We start from the raw sequence: 19,486 nt of genomic DNA on the forward strand, positions 1-19,486 counted from the left end.
AGAGGCGGCTGTTGCTTTTGGACATTAAAAAACAGTTTTTATTTCAAGCTTATGTTTACATATACATACAATCCATTAAATATAACATGGTTTACATAATGTTCTTATTCACCTAGGCGCACTAACTACGAATCCAGCTGCCTTCAGCCGGGGTTTCAGTACACGTGAATTATCACAATAAAATCATATATATGTTATGCTTTGCATTAACCGTAAAACCTTATATTGGCAAACAAGCGAATTAAACATCATATTGATCAAGAGTTCAAAACGAAACTTTCACAGACTTAATAAGCTAAATATAATCTTGGATGGGGGCTCGAATTGAATCTGTTTTGGCACTTGGACATTCACATGACCACAAAGTCGCTAAGGTTGCGTTCAGGTTGGACCATGCTCGGTGGCATCAGTTGCACCAGTTTGTTGAACAGGAAAGCTCGTTTATTCTTCAGCTCGGGAGTGCAATCCGCCCGCGCTCTTTTGGTGCATGAGGAGGAGCTCGGACTAGAGGCAGTCTCCGAGATGCCAGAAGAGATCATGCTCTCGTTGGACTCCAGGGATAGATTCTCTGTAGCGGGTCCATCAGCCAGTTCCTCTGTGAAGATAGCAGCTCAGTATTAAAAAAAAAAATAATCATTGACTAACAAAACCTTTAATCTTTGCCGATACATCGGAATCCGTTTCGAGATCATCTGCATCAGTACCCAATGCAGGTGTGGTGCATTCCCTTTCGGGGTTACCATCATGGTTTTTGAAAAGCAAAGACGCAAGCTTGTGGAACTAAAGAATTAAACTGCGATAAAAAAAGGCCAAGTATCTTACGTATTTTTTTTAGACATACATTATTTAACTGCTCCGCATCGCTATGGTCAATGACATCGGCTATATGATGCCGTAAGTACTGCATTGCCTTTAAGGGATCCTGGCGCGTCATCTCCTCGTAGCGCAGTTTACGCACTAAAAACCGACAATGCTTTAAGATCTCCTCTCGTTTGGGCCTAAAATATAAGTAAATTATCTTCGGCTACATCCAGCTTGTTCTTTAAATACTTTTCCAAGCATAATAGCCAAAAATCATCAAGTCTAAGCTGCTGCTGCTGACAGATACCCGGATTTCCTCCAAACAAATAGTGGGTATTAGTCACATCATCATAGACCAGCTGGTGGGCATAGCGGGGACACGGCTCTATGGTTCCATCCCCCTTGCTGGCGCCCAAAATATTCATGCTGTTGATAGAGTTTGCATCCTGGCCACTATGGCGACAGTAATATATCCTTGACCACTTGTGACTGCGCAAGGAATACACCCAAAAGGAATTTGATGCATCAATATGCTGTATATCACGACGATCCTTAACCTTACTTAGGCTCTAAAAATAAAGCAATTATATATGAGCGCTGAAATCATGTCAGAATTACTTACAGAAAAAATATAAATTTCATCACGTTCACAGTCAATTGTGGCACGCAATGTATAGCCAGAAGAAGGTTCGAATTTAGCTTCATTGCCAGCGGTGGTTCCGTGGTGGGGATGCTCCTTGTTGAGAACAGATATGGCCTGGGTATCTACATCGTAGCTGAGAAACTCGTCAAGATCCTCCTTGCCTCGCTGTCCGCCATATATGTAAAGTTTTCGATGTTTCTAATGTAGGGCAGAAATACAAATATGTGCTATGTGCATACATACTCATTAAGTATACTTAACCTACGTTATGAAAAACCATGCAGTGTGTGATCCTGGACTTAATGGACATCACATCTGTCAGGGAAGCGCTGGCATGGTGGCAGTCCACCAGAATCTGAGCCCAGGTGTTCGTTGCTATGTGATAGGAGAACAGCCCCGAATATTCTGGTTCTATCGCGCCCGTGGCATTGACACTGCGAGGCGTGAGTATTTTGCCTCCGAAAACGTAAATTGTACGCTTATCGGCATCCATGCACATCTGGTGATCATAGACAAGCTGAGGACCACCCACTTGGCTGGTGTCATCGCATATTTGCATCCAGTTGCCGGCCCTCGTATCGTAGAGGTAAAAGTCGCTCTTTATATAATCCGAAGTTCGAATCGAGTTGTCCAGATAACGACCAAGCATGAACACATTTTCGCTAATGGGATCAAAGACCATTTTGTGGCAGGATCGCGGTGTGGGCCCATTGGAAAGCTCTGACCTTTCGCACAGTAGCGTCCACTGATCATCTTCGATATTGAATACCCAAAGGTCGCTTAAATCCTGATAGCCATCCCAGCCGCCATAGAGATAAATAAGTCTTCTTTTGGCATCCACCACCAGCTGGTGTCCACCGCGGTTGCCTGAAAAAGAGGAAGTTAAGCTGATGATTGCTGTTTGGAGGTAGAAATACTTACCAGGCTTCAGATCGCTTTCGGTATGCTTCATATGCCAACTGTGCTTGTAGTCCTGCTTATGTAAATACTCATCCATTAGACCCTCGTCTATGCACTCGACTATAAAGCGTTCAGCCTTCTCAAAGTCGCCCTGCAAAACCTAAAATTACGATTTTTTTTGAATATAATACCAAGTATTCAAAGAATTATAAAATTTTGATCTATGCTAGGCATTCCTTACTTACCAGACACTTATGCAGTTCGCTTATCAGCGGGTGCTCCAGTTGCACATTCGTCTGCTCCTGGAGCGCCCCAAAGGCACTCAAATAGCCCTGCTGGCGGAAGTGTTTAAGACACAGCTTGATAATCTCCACCTCGCGCAGCGAGTTATAGTTCTTCATGCGAGCACTGGTGTACATGGGGTCGTCCTGGCCATGCAGCTCCACGTACCAGATGCTGAAGTTGAAGGACGGACCCCAGGAGAGCAGGGGCACAATCTTGAGGTACAGTATTGGTAGGTTTTCTGAACCGTCTTCGGTCAGGCAGCGCAGGTTGAATACTTCCGCTACGTTGTCGTTTTTCAGGCCACTAGGATATATGTACATACATATGAGGTTTATTAAAGAATGTATTTCGGAGAACCAGCTGATGGACCTACCCCTCCAGAAGCAATACCATGTGCTCATCCTCCAAGCCGCCGTAAACACGGAATTTCTTAATGTTGCACACATGCGACTTCTCGAACTTGCCAAACTTGATTTTCTTCACAATGGCGGGACGGCGCAGCTTCAAGGTGAGGAATTGCGGCGGGCTGTTGGTGTAGGCGGACCACCTAGATGTTTGGTCGTTGGGACAGTCCACTAGGACGTTTCTACGAATCGAATGGAATGCAAATTAAAAGTATTACGAAATGCGGGGCAACCATTTTCTTTTCCAGACTAGAACTTACTCGGGCAGATAGTTTGGCGAGTAGCTGGAGTAACGGTAGATCTCAAAGTTCAGGCGCTCGGAAAGGGAAAAAGGCTTCTGGCTGCTGGTACTCGTGCCGGAGACCGGATTCAAAGACGGATTGAGGGCCGAGGACAGCGCCACCGATCCGTGCGAGCTGTTGTCCGTGGGACTCGATGTCGAGGAGGAGGACATGGCGAGAGTTCTATTCCAACGATTTTAGCGGTAAATGTTTAACGGCGCTCGGTTATAGCTGTTATTACCTTTCTTTCTTGTCCGAACTTCTGTGCTTCCCTGTTCCACACCCAAAACAACCGCGTAACAGCTGATCGCCAGGGGCGTAGCTGTTATCTCATAAGGAGACCGATTACACGATAGTCTAACATTACGTTTGCATACAAGCAATTAACATTGTGTAAGTAACATATTAAATTAAGCTTTTTATTTAAAATGTAAACTCAAATCAAGTAATGCAACAGATTGATTTTTGCCTAAAATGTAGATCAGTGTATCGCGTCATATCGATTATTTATTTAAAGACTTGTTCGTTCACCCGTGAAGCCATTTTATAAATTGAACAAAGTTATTAAAATGTAGTTAGCTATGCTTTCAGTTATTGCGCTGGATTTATGTTTATTTGTTCTGATGATGGCAAAGTGGTTTGATATCTCGTGTGTATACTTGGGCATTTTATTGTGCATTCCAAACACCATTGTGCGTCAATAAACCCGTATAGCCTACAGATTTCAAAAATATTTTAGTTTTTAGTTCTATTCCAATGGATACTTTTTCAAAATCAGAAAAACTGAGTGCATAGGAAACGGAGTATATTTCAGCAATGTCTCTTGCATTTTGAAGCCGATAAACTGGACCCGATCGGTAATGAACATGGACTGCGACATAAGGGACGCAATAACTGATATTAAAGTGAGAATGATCATTAAATTAAGTATTACAATAACTTTGAAAATTTTCAGATGACAGTAGAAGTATTTTACAAGGATTCTTCCAATTTTTATAAGCCCTTCGCCGTTAAATTTAACTTTGATGTTTGCCAATTGTTGAAGAATAAAACACACCGAAATTTTTTGGAAAAATACACCTTGATGCATTTGACGAAATGGACTAATGTAAACCACAGTTGCCCCTATAGGGTAAGCTTATAAAAGTAAAATCTCCTCTATACATGCGCTATATATATATATATATGTTTCTTAAGGGTCATTTGAGTGCGCGTAACTTTCATTTGGACGAGGTCTCTCTACCCATACTCCCAATTCACGATTACAAAATTGCATTTAACTTTTCAGGAGCCAATCCAGGAATTCACTTGGGCTCGGTTTTGATATATTTTGAAATTCTAGAGGATTATTACAAGAACAAAAAGATAAAGCCACTGCCCAAGCCGTTCAGCTTTGTATAAAATTCTTGTATACAGTATATATATATATATATTTAGTATAACTTATACTTTGATTAGCTACGAATATTTTTCGCAACTAAGGAAATATTTAGTGTTTAGATCACGTTTATCGTATACCAAAGGTTAGTCTCGTGAAAATGTTTCAGACAACTTTTGTCGGTTGTAACCGGTACTCACCGAATACGGGCACACTGTCAGTGTCGTGGCTTGGTTTCGCACGGAATTTGTATTTTTAGTTTTAAAACAGCAAATAATTAGTAACAATGGCCTTTGACGCAATACCCAAGGATCTGCGAGGACTTCGCGCCTGTCTCGTTTGCTCCCTAGTGAAAGTAGGTTATGTTTTACGTAGACTCGACAAATTTTTATTGAAAGCTATCGCCCGCAGAGTTTTGATCAATTTGAGACTGATGGCTGCGAAAACTGCGAGGAGTTCCTGTGTATGAAGAACAACAAGGATAATGTCTATGATCACACAAGCAACAACTTTGATGGGATTATTGCCCTCACCACGCCTACCGATTCCTGGGTGGCCAAGTGGCAAAGATTGGGTAAGGCCTTAAAAACTTGGGTTCCAAAGGGTATTACTGATAGATTTCGAATAATTCTCCTTTAGCCCGCTTTACTCGTGGTATCTATGCCATATCTGTTTCTGGAACTCTGCCTCAGTCCACCTTACGCGACATGAAGAACCGTGGAATTGTCTACAAATCTCGGGACAGAAGTCAACGCTAAACAACTAGTTTGCCGTACAAAATACATGTATAAATCTTTATTTTTAAGTTATAACAAATCCACGAATACATACAGTAGCAATACAAAACGAAACCGCATCAGTCATCCAGCGAACTAACGCGCAATCCCTCGCCTCCGGCAGTCGTAACATGAACACCGAAGCCTGCCGATTCGAGCTCCTCCTTGAGCTTCCAGTAGACCTCGTTGCACTCGTAGTTCTCAGGAAGCAGGACGATGACATAGCCCCCTGCACCGGCGCCCGTCAGCTTCGAAAAGAAGCCACGCTTGAAAGCGATGGTAAAGATCTGTTCCAGTTTCGGATGCGACACTCCGATGGCCTTTAGCAGATCATTGTTGATCTGGAAAAGGCGTTCAAGTTGCTCGAACTTCGCGCTATCGTCCTGGGCATTGCCAAAGCTCTCGTAGAGTGGAACGGCGGCGATAACAAGTTCCTCGCAAGCATGCCAAATGGCCTCAATGAGCTGCGGAAAGGCCTCTCCCAGGTGACGCACTTTGGCCACAATGTCCGCGGTGCTGCGACTCACACGACTGTCCACCAGCAGGATGTTCAATGGTTTCTGGATCTTCAGCGACTGGAAGCCCTGGCCCTTGACATACCGCAACATTCCGCCGTAGGTGCACACGGTGTTGTCCAGACCCGAGGGCGTGCCATGATTAACGCGCTCCGATTCGAAAGCCCATGTCGAGATCAACGCCTGGTTTGCTTCTGCCAAGTAGCTGTCTCTATCGAAGTGTCCGGCCAAAATGAGAAATGTCGTGGCCAAAGCGGCTCCAAAAGAGGCGGAACTGCCCAGGCCCGCACCCACGGTTAGCTGGCTGTCTACCTGTACCTGGAAACCGGTTTGCAGCGTCAGCTTTGTGTCGCCGGGTGCAGAGAGTACAGCGCCGGCCAGCAAATAGTATATGGAGACAAATGCCCGCTGCGTGTGCTGCTTGGGTGCATTGCCTCCGGATCGTTCAAGTTGTTTGGACACCTCTGCGCGGACGGCTTCCAAAAGCTTGGCAGTGCTGTCCGATGGATATTTACTCCTAAATTCAGCCAGGAAGCTGTTGAACTCCGGCAACTGAATCTCCAGCGTGCAGTTAAGGGCCTCCAGTTGAAAACTTGCCACCTGGCTGTCCTCAAGCTGCCGGAATCTGAGAGTAGTGCCCAAACCCACTACGGCGGCGAGGGCGGGACGGTGATAGACCACAGCGTGTTCGCCATGGAGGATAACCTTTCCCGGAGAATGGACCTGGAACTTGAGCATTGTTCTCGATGATCTCTGTGTATTGTGTGCTTCGTATTCCGTTTGGCTATGGCTTTATCGGTTTATCAGCTATTTCCAATTGTAATGCTAATGCCTTTTGAGTGGACGACCTGCGACGAGTACTTAAACTTTTATGGCTGCTTCTTTATGTAACTTATGCATTTAGTGGATCATTTGCGTTGTTTATTCGGTAACTCCTATTTCTGCCTGCCGATTCCTGTGCTTTCCCTTTCACTTTCTTTGTGCGACTGGCGTTTTTCGGTTTGTTCGTTTCTTCAATCGGAAAGCACAACCAACCATCAGCAAACGAACAACAGGTTTTTGCGGCTAGTCTTTGCTGTTGTTGTACCGCCCGTCTATATGTATATGTGTATGTGATGTTGTTTTTGCAACTACTATTGGGCTTTCACTTTCTCCCACTCTTCGGGTGTGTAGGATTTCTGGGAGAATGCATGGATTTCCTTCAGTTCTTCGGACAGCGTCGAGTTGACTAATCTATGCTTCTGGAGAAGGGTCTTGCCGCTGAAGGCTGGCGACACGATTACGGCACTGAATTTGCCGCCACAGCCGTCCGATTCGTCCGTAACACTCACGTACTCCGTCTGCAGTTCCCGTTTGAGCTTCTCCTCTAGGTACTTTGAATCGTATTTACTCATATTGGATGGTTTTTTTTTTTCAAACGAAGCGAGGTGATGAAGTGGTGTGTGACCGTTTGGGGCTTTGGTTAAAAACAGGTTTTCCATAAGCCGGTTGGTGGTTTCTATCTTTACTGACTCTGGCCCCACTCAAATTTTAAAATTTTATTTTTCGAGAGATTGCTGCGACTTATTCAAAAATATTTCAATTTGAAGCTTATCTAAAATCTTATTGGAGAGTTACTATCTGTGCTTATATGCTCCAAAACAAAGTGCTAATAATTTTGTCATGTTTATTTCCATATTCTTCTAGAAAATGCCATTCTAGAAATGCCATGAAGGTTGACTATTCGGTCACATTTTCTGAACTATTATGAGACTCCATTAATTCCCGTTTCCGTAATTTAAACGTTGTATTTGAGTTTTTTTTTGAATAGAAATAACGGCACACGGCCAGTGCTGTCATTCATAGTAAACAAAGCTAGCATTGCCAGACATAACCTAGCCTATCAAAACTATCGATAGTCCACATTCGCGATCTATTTGGCACCACTTATGGTGCCGCCGCCAACTTCGCGCATTCATCGCATAATCTTCCGATAGCACGCGCAGTTTTCCCACCATTCATTAAAAAAAAATCGCATGTAATTATTTACCATTTGTTTAAGCGAAACAAACTTTGTTTTGTGTAAATTGCCTTATATGCTTGTACTGAAAGTGTGATTAACAGTTTGCACATTCGATTTTCAGTGTAAATCAAACGACGCCAGTGTGCAGCACGTTTGATTGCCGAGGGAAAATTTGTGAAAAAAACTTAATTTCATTAAGAGACAGACGCCGGCATTGCAAATATGTCCAAAACAGAAACAGCTGCAGTGGAGGCAACCGAAGAGAACTCGGTATGTTAAATACGGCGGGGATCCCCTATGGACTTCCGTACATATATTCTGATCTCTTCCAGAACGAGACAACTTCGGATGCGGCCACCAGTTCGTCCGGTGAAAAGGAGGCTGAGTTCGACAACAAAATTGAGGCTGATCGTAGTAGGCGCTTTGATTTCCTGCTTAAGCAGACGGAGATCTTCACGCATTTTATGACCAACAGCGCTAAGAGTCCCACGAAGCCTAAGGGCAGGCCCAAGAAGATCAAAGACAAGGATAAGGAAAAGGATGTCGCCGAGTGAGTTCTACTGTCCATATAAAAAGCTCGTTCCTTTATTGGTATATTTCTGTATTAAACAGTCATCGGCATCGCAAGACAGAGCAGGAGGAGGATGAGGAGCTTCTGGCGGAGGACTCTGCCACCAAGGAGATCTTTCGCTTCGATGCCTCACCCGCCTATATCAAAAGTGGCGAGATGCGTGACTACCAGATTCGTGGTCTCAACTGGATGATTTCGCTTTACGAAAATGGTATCAATGGAATCCTGGCCGATGAAATGGGTCTGGGAAAGACCCTGCAGACCATATCCCTGCTGGGTTATCTTAAGCATTTTAAGTGGGTTTTAATAAACATTAAGTGCTTTAATGAAAACTCTAAATACCATATTTACCTGCAGAAATCAAGCTGGACCACACATCGTCATCGTGCCAAAGTCAACGCTTCAGAACTGGGTGAATGAGTTTAAGAAGTGGTGCCCTTCCCTCAGAGCCGTCTGCCTTATTGGTGACCAGGACACCCGTAACACCTTCATTCGGGATGTGCTCATGCCGGGCGAGTGGGATGTTTGTGTGACCTCCTATGAGATGTGTATCCGCGAGAAGTCCGTATTCAAAAAGTTCAACTGGCGTTATTTGGTCATCGACGAGGCGCATCGTATCAAGAACGAGAAGTCAAAGCTGTCAGAGATTCTGCGAGAGTTTAAGACCGCTAATCGTCTACTTATCACGGGTACTCCGCTGCAAAATAATCTTCACGAGCTATGGGCCCTCCTAAATTTCCTGCTGCCCGATGTGTTCAATTCGTCAGAAGATTTCGATGAATGGTTCAACACAAACACCTGCCTGGGTGATGATGCGCTTATTACGCGCTTGCATGCCGTGCTGAAGCCTTTCCTGCTCCGTCGTCTAAAGGCCGAAGTGGAGAAGCGTCTGAAGCCTAAGAAAGAGATGAAAATATTTGTCGGTCTATCTAAGATGCAACGCGACTGGTACACCAAAGTACTGCTTAAGGATATTGATGTAGTGAACGGCGCTGGCAAGGTGGAGAAGATGCGGCTACAGAACATCTTGATGCAGCTGCGCAAGTGCACGAACCACCCATATTTGTTCGATGGCGCCGAGCCTGGTCCACCGTACACCACGGACACGCATTTGGTATATAACTCGGGAAAGATGGCTATTCTGGACAAGCTGCTGCCCAAGCTCCAAGAACAGGGATCGCGTGTGCTGATTTTCTCGCAGATGACGAGGATGTTGGATATACTAGAGGATTACTGCCATTGGCGGAACTACAACTACTGCCGATTGGATGGTCAGACGCCGCACGAGGATCGTAATAGGCAGATCCAGGAATTTAACATGGACAACAGCACCAAGTTTCTCTTCATGTTGTCCACCCGAGCCGGTGGTTTGGGTATCAATTTGGCTACAGCTGATGTGGTCATCATTTACGATTCAGACTGGAATCCTCAAATGGATTTGCAAGCTATGGATCGTGCTCATCGTATTGGCCAGAAGAAGCAAGTGCGCGTTTTCCGGCTTATCACCGAAAGTACAGTGGAAGAGAAGATCGTGGAGAGAGCAGAGGTCAAGCTCCGTCTGGACAAGATGGTCATCCAGGGTGGCAGATTGGTTGACAACCGCTCCAATCAGTTGAACAAGGATGAAATGCTTAATATAATCCGTTTTGGAGCAAACCAAGTGTTTAGCTCTAAGGAGACAGACATCACCGACGAGGACATCGATGTTATTCTGGAACGCGGAGAGGCCAAGACGGCCGAGCAGAAGGCAGCATTGGACAGTATGGGCGAGAGTTCGCTGCGGACGTTCACAATGGACACAAACGGCGAGGCAGGAACTTCCTCCGTCTATCAATTCGAGGGCGAGGACTGGCGCGAGAAGCAAAAGCTGAATGCGCTGGGCAACTGGATCGAGCCACCAAAGCGTGAACGCAAAGCAAACTATGCCGTGGATGCCTATTTCCGTGAGGCTCTCCGTGTCTCGGAACCCAAGGCTCCAAAGGCTCCCCGCCCACCCAAGCAGCCTATCGTTCAGGACTTTCAGTTCTTCCCACCCCGTCTGTTTGAGCTGCTCGACCAGGAAATCTACTATTTCCGCAAGACCGTTGGTTACAAGGTGCCCAAGAACACAGAACTGGGCTCGGATGCCACCAAAGTGCAGCGGGAGGAGCAGCGCAAGATCGATGAGGCAGAGCCGCTGACCGAGGAGGAGATCCAGGAGAAGGAGAATCTACTCTCACAGGGTTTTACTGCCTGGACCAAGCGCGATTTCAACCAGTTCATCAAGGCCAACGAAAAGTACGGTCGGGATGATATCGACAACATTGCCAAGGACGTGGAGGGCAAGACACCGGAGGAGGTTATCGAGTACAACGCCGTCTTCTGGGAGCGATGCACTGAGTTGCAGGATATTGAGCGAATAATGGGACAGATTGAGCGTGGAGAGGGCAAGATTCAACGACGGTTGTCTATTAAGAAGGCTTTGGATCAAAAGGTAGTTTTCTTTTTTGTCCTTTGCTTCCGTTGAGAATGTTTATATATAATAATATATTTTCGTTGTAGATGTCGCGCTATCGGGCTCCCTTCCATCAGTTGCGCCTGCAATATGGCAATAATAAGGGCAAGAATTACACTGAAATAGAGGATCGCTTTCTGGTATGCATGCTCCACAAGTTGGGCTTTGACAAGGAGAATGTCTACGAGGAACTGAGAGCAGCTATAAGGTGAGCCGAAACCTTGTCTTATAAAAGGGTAAACCCAATAATCATTTTGATTGACTTTCAGAGCTTCTCCGCAATTTCGCTTTGACTGGTTCATCAAATCTCGAACAGCTCTAGAGCTACAGCGTCGCTGTAACACGTTGATCACCCTTATTGAACGTGAGAACATTGAGCTGGAGGAGAAAGAACGCGCCGAAAAGAAGAAAAAGGCTCCAAAGGGCAGCGTATCCGCTGCAAGTGGAAGTAGCAGCTCCAACACTCCAGCACCCGCGCCCCAACCGAAGGCCAATCAGAAGCGGAAGAGCGAGGTGGTGGCTGCCAGCTCCAACTCGAAGAAGAAGAAGAAGTAAAGCAACAAAGCGACCAGATATTCTCCTGAGATTCGGCTCTACACTCAGCACTAGCAGTTAAATAGTTAAGACAAGCGATTACTTAAACATATTTCTCTTGATATAGATAAATAGTTCATAACTCACGCCGGATGCAATTCCCCCTAAAATTCTAAATATCTTTTAAACACCCGCCTACACATCCGGCTATATTACTATTGCGTGCCGCTGTATTCTATTCCAAGTAATTGTATTCTCTTCTAAGACTATAACCATTTTATTTATATAAATCAACACAGCAATCTTACGATTTTATTTTCCTTTTAGTGTGGGGAATTCCGATCAGTTAAAGGCGACACATTGAATGTTTTGGTACTGTTTGCTTTGTTTTGGAATGCTGAGCAACTTAACGTAATAACATTTATAAATTCTATGAATTGCAGCTTAGTTTGTGTAACAGGGCACTTAAACTTAATATCATCATGTTCATGCAGTCAACGGCATCGGTAATTTGGCATTCGAGCCGCTTGACCATGTTCAACATGGCCATAAGTTGGGTGTGATGTGGATGTGGGGGGCTTTGCCTGCTTTTTGAACTCATACTCGTCTTTCATCTCGCTTCCTTTGTTGGAGCTACCTGCATCTAGTGTAATACTACTGTCTGTTTGAAGGTTGAACCCGTACATATGGAAACCTTAATCGTCGCCGCTGTACATTTCGATGATCTCGTTAATGCTGGCGACGGCACCAGCAACCAGGGCAAGAATGGAGAACACCCCCAGGAAGATGTTCTTGACCAGCTTCCACTTGCACACGCCCAGGCGATCGGGCCACAGGTAAACGGTCTCCACGAAACTGGGCACAAAGATGCCCAGCAGCGAGAAGAACACGGCACCCACCAGACTGATGAAGGGTTCCAGATTGGGGATAGCCGCAGCCACACCACCGCTCAGCAGGATAATGCCACTGCGCAGCAGGATCTGTGTAATGTTGTGCTTCTCGGGACTGAACTTGTGACTGATCTTGCGCCAGAGGATCTCGTTGGGCACATAGAACTGCAGCCCAAAGGTGAACAGGATGGCGACGGCCATCAGGAGCTTTGCTGTATCGCCCAACCACGCGCCTTCCGGCAGATTCAGCGTGATGCTGCCACGCACCTGGTCGCCAAATCTCACATATCCGAAGAATCCGATGATGGCATAGAGCGAGACCACAGTGACCATAGCAGTGTTAAGAACTCCGGGGCATCCCAAGAAGTGCTGGGGCTTTCTCATCGAGTTCTCCACGGGCATCACAACACCGATTCCCTCCATGGCAAAGATCACGGTGGCAAAGAACAGTGGAATATTGGCAGCCTTGGCGATCAGAGGCTTGTCGGAGTAAACCAGCGGCTCGTCGAACATGTAGTACAGAGTGATCACGAATGTAACCACAATGAAGATGTTGGCCATCATGGAGAATGGCACCAGCCACTTGAGTTCACGGATCTGGCCGATGAGCAGGCAGGGAATCACGGTTAGGGCAATGTAAATTCGCACATCCCAGTTGATTTTCAAATCATAGTTAATGACATCGTGGAAGGATGTCGCAATAAATACGATATAAACACATGCCGCTGCATAGTAAGTGGCCATCAGTCCGATATCCACGAATTGCCTGAATACATAAGCGGATTACCATTGGATAACTTCTTCCAAATTATCCGTAAGCTCTACTCACTTGGCGAAATTTGAGTAGGGTCGCATCCCCTTTGGTCCGTACTCGAAGACCTTCTCCGCCGTCTCAGCAAATCCCAGAGCCGAAACCTTGGCATCCCTACAAATGTTGTGCGAAGTTTTAACCTGCAAGAATGATCAAATATAGTCGTTATGTAGTTTTATACTAATCGTTTAAACCTTTGAAAAAGTTAAAGATTATTTAGACAACAATTTATTGGTGGCTCAAAGCTTTTACTCCATGAATCCAACTTTCGCTTGTAGCAGTTCAAAATATTTATATTATGACTAAGGTCATCAAATAGTTTCAAGCCTAATTAGTATTATTTATTATTACTTGAAAATGAATATATAGATTTAATCTTGAGACTTGAACACTTGAACCATTCTTCCACCTTAGAGATAATCCAAGGATTATTATGTTTATTATTCCTTAAGCGGATGCGATTATAAAGTGTCGCCTCATCATTTGTTAAGTGTAAATCAAATTAGGTTCAAGTAGTCAGTTAATCAACTTTAGAACATTTTTAACTAGGAAAATATATCAAACAAGTACTACTACGAGTACTGTTACCGAAAATAGTAAATCTTAGTGATCGCAGCTAAGCACTCGAAAAGGCGCTCGGGAAAAGTCCAAAATGACTTTCCAAATCCAAATGCCATAAATCTGCTGACTCAAGTGGCTAGTTTATGGTGTATGCTCGCATTTTTATATATGAGCGATAGAGGATCGGTGATTTTGCCTTTCCAAGAAAAGCATTTGCTTGATTTATGTAATGTTTGGGTAACCGATTTGGGATGTCTGGAAATTGGAGTGCTGCTAATTCTGGGAAATTACGTCTTCTGGATTTGCGAGGATCGGAAATACTTGATCGTAAATGGAAGTCGTAAAACTCCAGCAATCTCACATATAGAATGTATGTAGTATCTACGCCGATAAGAGCAAGTGGGTCTGGACTAGGCTTTTTTTTTGACGCGTGCAACTATTGGACTACCCGTTGCTGTGCTTATCTGGGCACAAGCGTTTTCATTGGCTCCATTGATTGGGCACCTTGATCTACTTAAGCCCCGGAAAACTACGTCAGCCATGGATTATTCGGCTCACCTGGTCTGGCTGCTGTCTGTCGTAAATTGCTTGAGTCAATAGCCAGAATCAGGTGCTAAAATCTTGACCACTTCACTTACCAATATATGTACGCAATGGGTGCAGAGGAATCCAACGATCAGCGTCATGGCCATTCCAAAAGCCAGACCGGCATTGTGAAAAGCCATGGGCATGGCCAGAATGCCCGTGCCCAGGGAACTCTTGAGCAAGTGCGCCAGAGCGCCACCGGCACTGGCTCCATTGGGGTCGCGGTGCTCGAAGGGATGGTAGGGATCCTCCGTGAGGGAAATCTCTTTCTCCGTCAAGTTGGCTCTGTGAGAAAAGATGGGAACGTGTTACCATTGCTTTTTTCAAAGTTGGGATAAGGACAATGAGCTTGGACTAAGCTGACCATAGCCATAAAATCCGATAATTATAGAAATAGATGTTCAAGATCAACATTCCATGGAATGGGATCATAAAGCTGGGCGTACTCACTTCGAGTTGAAGTCATTCAGCGTGACCATTGAGTCGGTGTACGGAGGCGGGTTCTCAACTGGTGACGCCGATGGGAGGGATTCCTGTCCATCGGGGGTAAATCCCTTGTTATCTGCCATCTGAAATCGAAATAAAACGTGGATCGATTGGTATTTAATGGAATTAGCACACTTGATTGAACGACCGCACACGAACGGGCTTTATCGGCGTAGGGAAGCACGAGATTCGCTTTCGTTGGCCATTTAAGGCTCGGGTTAATCCGCTCGAGGGTTGCTAGGCACAAGCCAGGCGTATCTTATCGACTCTTGGAAACTTTCGAGTATTAGAATTGCCTTACCAAAGAGATTTCTGGCACTGGCCGATTGTTATCGGAAATGGCTAAGAATGGAGCTGGGAGTGGGGTCGAGCAAATAAACAACAATGGCACTTCGAGCATAAAATTCAGGTTTATTGTGCCCTAAAGACGCTTGTAATTCGGCCATATAATCGGGCCCTAAATCACCGTCCATATAGTAGTCACCACCTATTTTTCGTATTGGTTTGATTCATTTCTATGGGAAATAATTGAGGTTCTTTCGCGGCAACTGATCAACTTCTGGCATGTTCTTTGAACCCAGACTAGCGTAATCTTCGATTTATTTGTATTTATGGTGGGCAACCTCTTCTTTAAAATTTATGAATCTTTTATTGTTGCACTATGAAACTTCTGTTGGCATGAAAGGCTAAAAATTTGTGAACAATTCACGAACAACAAATAATCGAGAGGTCACATGCTTGCATTCTAAGTAATATGTATGTAAATAATAACTATAATAACTTAAACTTGAACTATGTACTTAGTCTTAATCAAATGCAATTGAACAGTTTTTTGTAAGGCTTCGTATATCCGTAATTAAATAAGATACTACTGTGATTACTATCTTTATTCTCGTGGCATTCTTAACTGCGATCGATCATAAAGACTTAGAGGAGTGGAAAATTTACGAATTTGAGTCAGTATTTGCCCTAGTTTCATCACAACTGATTTCGATTTCTCCGACAATGTTAATGAAGTTGAACTTCAAGTTGGTAAAAATTATACAGTGCACTATGCAGTACTTAGTCATGCACTTTTGGCGAATCGTTTAACGTAGTGTATTTATAATTAAACAACAGGTCTGTTTCTGTTTAGTCCCTTAATTTAGTTCGGATGCGCGGTAAATATACGTAACTTCATGTTTCCCGGTTACTTACATTTGAACTAGGATATTCCGGTGGAAAAAGTTATGGGGTGGAAAGGAGGACCGAACGCGTCCTCTGGCCAAAAGTAACTGAACGATCGGTTAGCCAGGCCAATGGACAAGGGTTCTGGTTCTCGGCGGCTACAACGCCGAAAAGTGTCGGAAAACGTCGAAATAATAATGTCCAGATATGATAACGATTTAAGGCAAGACAGGCTACAACAATCAATAAACAACAAATGCCCGCAGCATGCCACATTCACAGCTAATAAAATAAACCACTCAAAGCTACCTTTAAAATCAATTATCAACTGATAACATTATCGTGCCCGAACCAGGCCGAAGAGAACCGAACCCATCGGATCCAAAGATTAGAACACAATCCAGTTAACTGATTTGCTGACCAGGTTGGCTAGGAACTGAAATCAAGAGTGCTCTCCCGCTATCAATGATGTAGTTGTTCATTGATTTAAGTCGGATCGTTTCGAATGCCTAATTACTATCATGTGAATCTATAGACCCTTGATGGCTAATTACGATCTAAGAAATCAAATAATTACGATTAATGACCACTAATCGTGTGGGATGGCGTTATTATTATCAATATTATCTGTGCCCCGATAAGATTAGTGGTCAGTGATACTCACAGTGCCATTGCTTTACTTCTTATGTAAAGAGCGCAACTCGTTGATTTGTGACTTTGAAAGCCTCAAATATGTTTTGATCGGACATTATTTGCTATTTACCCAAAGCAATTGCCTTTTATATGGAGCAAATCGATAATTGGAATCGCTAAATCTTTATGATCGACTTCTAATTGGGTTCCAGTTACTGGGGGGCCCCATTTGTTATACGACATAACGCGAACTCAGAACCCCTTCGAAATTCAATCGTATCGGAACACTCGGACATTGATTAGTTTCCCAGCCCATCCGAGACTTGCGGCATATTCGCTTTATGACCAATTACATTAATTAGTTCCGCCATTTGACTAATAATTTAATTAAGAATCGCGTCATCACAGTATATAGTCTTTGATTTGGGCTCTACCATCCTGCTAATTGGCTATAAACCTTGGTGCCCTGGCACAGAAACTGACGTCTTAGGTTTTTGGGGATTCTCCTAATGAGCGAAACGGAATACGAACGATTCCGAGTTAAATGTTTACTCCAACAATTATATAGTGATTTATAAAATCCTAATTGCCAAATACTACGTCAAACGATGAAAGTGGGGCTTTTCGGATGTTGACCTGAATTCGGTGGATGATTTTCGTAAGATACTGTTCTCATCCTGTGCATTTTTCCGCATCAAGGTATGTGGCTTACACAACTCGACCTTTATCTCCGGTTTTTGCCTTATCAAAGCCATATACTCCAGTATTAACTGCATTATACCCTGACCTGCTTCCATGAGCCCCCCGCCCACCGCCACCGACCCTGCGAACGGCCTTCCCACCTGTTGCATAAACAGCGAAAAACTGCGTACAACTGAAATGGATGGGTATTTTGTAGCCATAGGAATTTCTCCCTGCCAATTCTCGAGCACCGCCTTAAGTACCTTTAATTGGATGCCGCATTTTTGAATGGCATTTCGAGTGGGATCTCTTTTGGGTCAATGCATTCCATTTAAGCCAAGACAGCTTTTTGTTGCCTTTTTGTTGCCAGTTCTCGGTTTTGCTTTCCTTTGTTTTTTGCTGCTTTTGTTTTGCTTGTGTGTTCGCTTCACGTGCCGCAAAAGGAGGCAAAAATCAAAACCGTTGACCGTCCTGACAGATTATCAATATCATTCAATAAGCCCCACAGCACTGAGATAAACATATGGTAACTAACTAATAATGAAATTTACGTTTCAATTAGTAACTAAAGTAACAGCACCATTTCCTACATTCAAGTTGTGGATTTTTTATTAATGTTTATTAAAGTTTTTTAAAACTAATTTCCCAAATAAGCTGTTTAATTTTTAAAAATTTTCTTAGCTAACACATATTCTGGTTGGTTAACGATTTTTAATATTTGTATCATATCGCACTGTACTTATACAATGTATGTATAGCATACGAATACTTTGTAATCATAAGCTTGGGTATTTATAACTCCTTAAGTAATATTTTTGAATAATTTTTTGCCATTTTTTTCAGTGCAAGGGGATATGCGGGCTGGAAAAGGAGTCCAATGTCAGACGATCTCGGTGGATCGGCTGGGATAGCACCACGCGACCTTATCGCACCCACTTTCGATATGCAAAACGGATGAGCCTGAGTGGCATAATTGATCGGACAGTTCGACAGCTTTGTAGTGTTGAACTTGCAGCTACAAATCTCGTTGTTCAACTTTCGGGCATTAACCATATTATATATTAACGACGATGTGATAATGTGCCACCTGGCCGACTTTGAGTGACAACTGTGTGTGGGTTGCTAAAGGGGGGTATTTTTTTTTGCTTCGAGAATCTGAATTAAACGCCAGGTTTATTGTACCGTGTATAGTGAAACTGTAAGGTAGCTGTCAAGATAAAACTGAGCCAATAATCTTTTATGGCATCCAATTCGACGCTTATCACCGCAACAAAAAAAGGGGGCGCAATGATTTTTCCCACTTCCCAATCGGCTCACAGTAAGCCGATTGAAAGTAAAAGGGGCTGGGCTCGAAGTTTGGGGCACTTTTTTGTTAATGTCACATGCATCCGATAAATATGCCTGATAACTCATTTGATGTGCGGGAATTAATTATAAATAATTAGGGCACTAAAAAAATAGGCGATAATAAACACGACAAGCGCCGTGTAAACAAACAATTCATTGCTCAAGCCCAATAATTACCTTTGGCCCGATTTAGTTCGCTGTGAACTCTGATGCAAAATTATAGAGAAATTATATTAATTGCTTGATCTAATCGTTTCTCCTCGACATTGACGCCAAAATAAGTGACTTTTTCACACAGTCGCGTTAATGACAGTTATGCTCGATGGTGCGATTATAAGGCCAGCATTTGCAGAAGCAATCGACACTCTTTAACTGTTGTGACCACTTGCTTGTTTAATTATTTAAGTTTTAACACCTGCTGGATGTGCCGAGGATTTACGAAATTCGCGCGCGCGCTACTCTGCGATTTTGATCCCGCTGAACGGTTTGTTGTTAACTGTCAGACGATCGCTTAGTGACTGATATTAAGCCAATGTTTGTGCCTTAATTTGTTGCTCCGGTGGCGTCGCCAGAGCGGCTATAAACCCGGCCAGACACACAGATACACATGTGCACATATTCGTATATCCCCACATCCCAACGAAGCTCGGAGACGAAGGCGTTTTGGCTTTGGTTCGGGCAATTAGCGCAATGGACAATAAACGTTACCATGACGCAGGTGGGGCGAAGTCGGCCTCTCTC

General features: G+C 44.0%; 7 protein-coding genes across 10 annotated transcripts; 3 read left to right on the top strand and 4 right to left on the bottom strand.

The window, feature by feature from the left end:
• Window positions 1-11: 11 nt before the first annotated feature.
• Window positions 12-3,657, bottom strand: LOC6546728 (muskelin). 3 transcript variants are annotated; one of them, XM_026980757.1, is made up of 11 exons: window positions 3,556-3,657; window positions 3,294-3,497; window positions 3,003-3,215; window positions 2,590-2,932; window positions 2,366-2,504; window positions 1,710-2,311; window positions 1,424-1,642; window positions 1,051-1,370; window positions 842-998; window positions 651-780; window positions 12-595 (listed from the first exon to the last, which is right to left on the bottom strand). In XM_026980757.1, the coding sequence occupies exons 2-11, from the start codon at window positions 3,485-3,487 to the stop codon at window positions 351-353; spliced, it is 2,562 nt and encodes an 853-aa protein (XP_026836558.1). In that variant the 5' UTR covers window positions 3,488-3,497; window positions 3,556-3,657; the 3' UTR covers window positions 12-350. The 3 variants fall into 3 exon arrangements, with proteins under 3 accessions (XP_026836558.1, XP_026836559.1, XP_001975881.1); XM_026980758.1 differs by having other exon boundaries at window positions 12-568; window positions 3,294-3,645; XM_001975845.3 differs by having other exon boundaries at window positions 3,294-3,645.
• Window positions 3,658-3,799: 142 nt separating this feature from the next.
• Window positions 3,800-4,715, top strand: LOC6546727. Its single transcript, XM_026980759.1, is given in 4 exon segments — window positions 3,800-4,006; window positions 4,061-4,219; window positions 4,270-4,471; window positions 4,474-4,715. Coding segments are annotated over 4 exon segments (714 nt in total). The 5' UTR covers window positions 3,800-3,895.
• A 145-nt stretch (window positions 4,716-4,860) lies between these two features.
• Window positions 4,861-5,539, top strand: LOC6546726 (transcription elongation factor SPT4). Its single transcript, XM_001975843.3, has 3 exons — window positions 4,861-5,047; window positions 5,104-5,266; window positions 5,332-5,539. The coding sequence occupies exons 1-3, from the start codon at window positions 4,979-4,981 to the stop codon at window positions 5,448-5,450; spliced, it is 351 nt and encodes a 116-aa protein (XP_001975879.1). The 5' UTR covers window positions 4,861-4,978; the 3' UTR covers window positions 5,451-5,539.
• LOC6546725 (mevalonate kinase) lies at window positions 5,459-7,427 on the bottom strand. Its single transcript, XM_001975842.3, has one exon. It carries the CDS (start codon window positions 6,719-6,721, stop codon window positions 5,549-5,551), a length of 1,173 nt encoding a protein of 390 aa, XP_001975878.1. The 5' UTR covers window positions 6,722-7,427; the 3' UTR covers window positions 5,459-5,548.
• LOC6546724 (uncharacterized bolA-like protein C8C9.11) lies at window positions 6,864-7,427 on the bottom strand. Its single transcript, XM_001975841.3, has one exon. The coding sequence runs from the start codon at window positions 7,375-7,377 to the stop codon at window positions 7,117-7,119; it is 261 nt and encodes an 86-aa protein (XP_001975877.1). The 5' UTR covers window positions 7,378-7,427; the 3' UTR covers window positions 6,864-7,116.
• Window positions 7,428-7,869: 442 nt separating this feature from the next.
• LOC6546723 (chromatin-remodeling complex ATPase chain Iswi) lies at window positions 7,870-11,929 on the top strand. The gene is made up of 7 exons (XM_015156140.2): window positions 7,870-8,000; window positions 8,107-8,255; window positions 8,318-8,535; window positions 8,598-8,852; window positions 8,914-11,029; window positions 11,098-11,258; window positions 11,320-11,929. The coding sequence occupies exons 2-7, from the start codon at window positions 8,208-8,210 to the stop codon at window positions 11,603-11,605; spliced, it is 3,084 nt and encodes a 1,027-aa protein (XP_015011626.1). The 5' UTR covers window positions 7,870-8,000; window positions 8,107-8,207; the 3' UTR covers window positions 11,606-11,929.
• On the bottom strand, window positions 11,913-19,324 carry LOC6546714 (proton-coupled amino acid transporter-like protein CG1139). Of its 2 annotated transcripts, none has more exons than XM_015157023.2 (5): window positions 18,923-19,324; window positions 14,882-15,000; window positions 14,485-14,716; window positions 13,304-13,425; window positions 11,913-13,240 (listed from the first exon to the last, which is right to left on the bottom strand). In XM_015157023.2, exons 2-5 carry the CDS (start codon window positions 14,998-15,000, stop codon window positions 12,280-12,282), a joined length of 1,434 nt encoding a protein of 477 aa, XP_015012509.1. In that variant the 5' UTR covers window positions 18,923-19,324; the 3' UTR covers window positions 11,913-12,279. The 2 variants fall into 2 exon arrangements, with proteins under 2 accessions (XP_015012509.1, XP_001975875.1); XM_001975839.3 differs by lacking the exon at window positions 18,923-19,324 and adding an exon at window positions 16,115-16,298.
• Window positions 19,325-19,486: the final 162 nt, after the last annotated feature.

This window comes from Drosophila erecta, unplaced genomic scaffold, assembly GCF_003286155.1.
Source record: "Drosophila erecta strain 14021-0224.00,06,07 unplaced genomic scaffold, DereRS2 tig00000092-arrow-pilon, whole genome shotgun sequence".
In the NCBI taxonomy this organism is placed as follows: Eukaryota; Metazoa; Arthropoda; class Insecta; order Diptera; family Drosophilidae; genus Drosophila; species Drosophila erecta.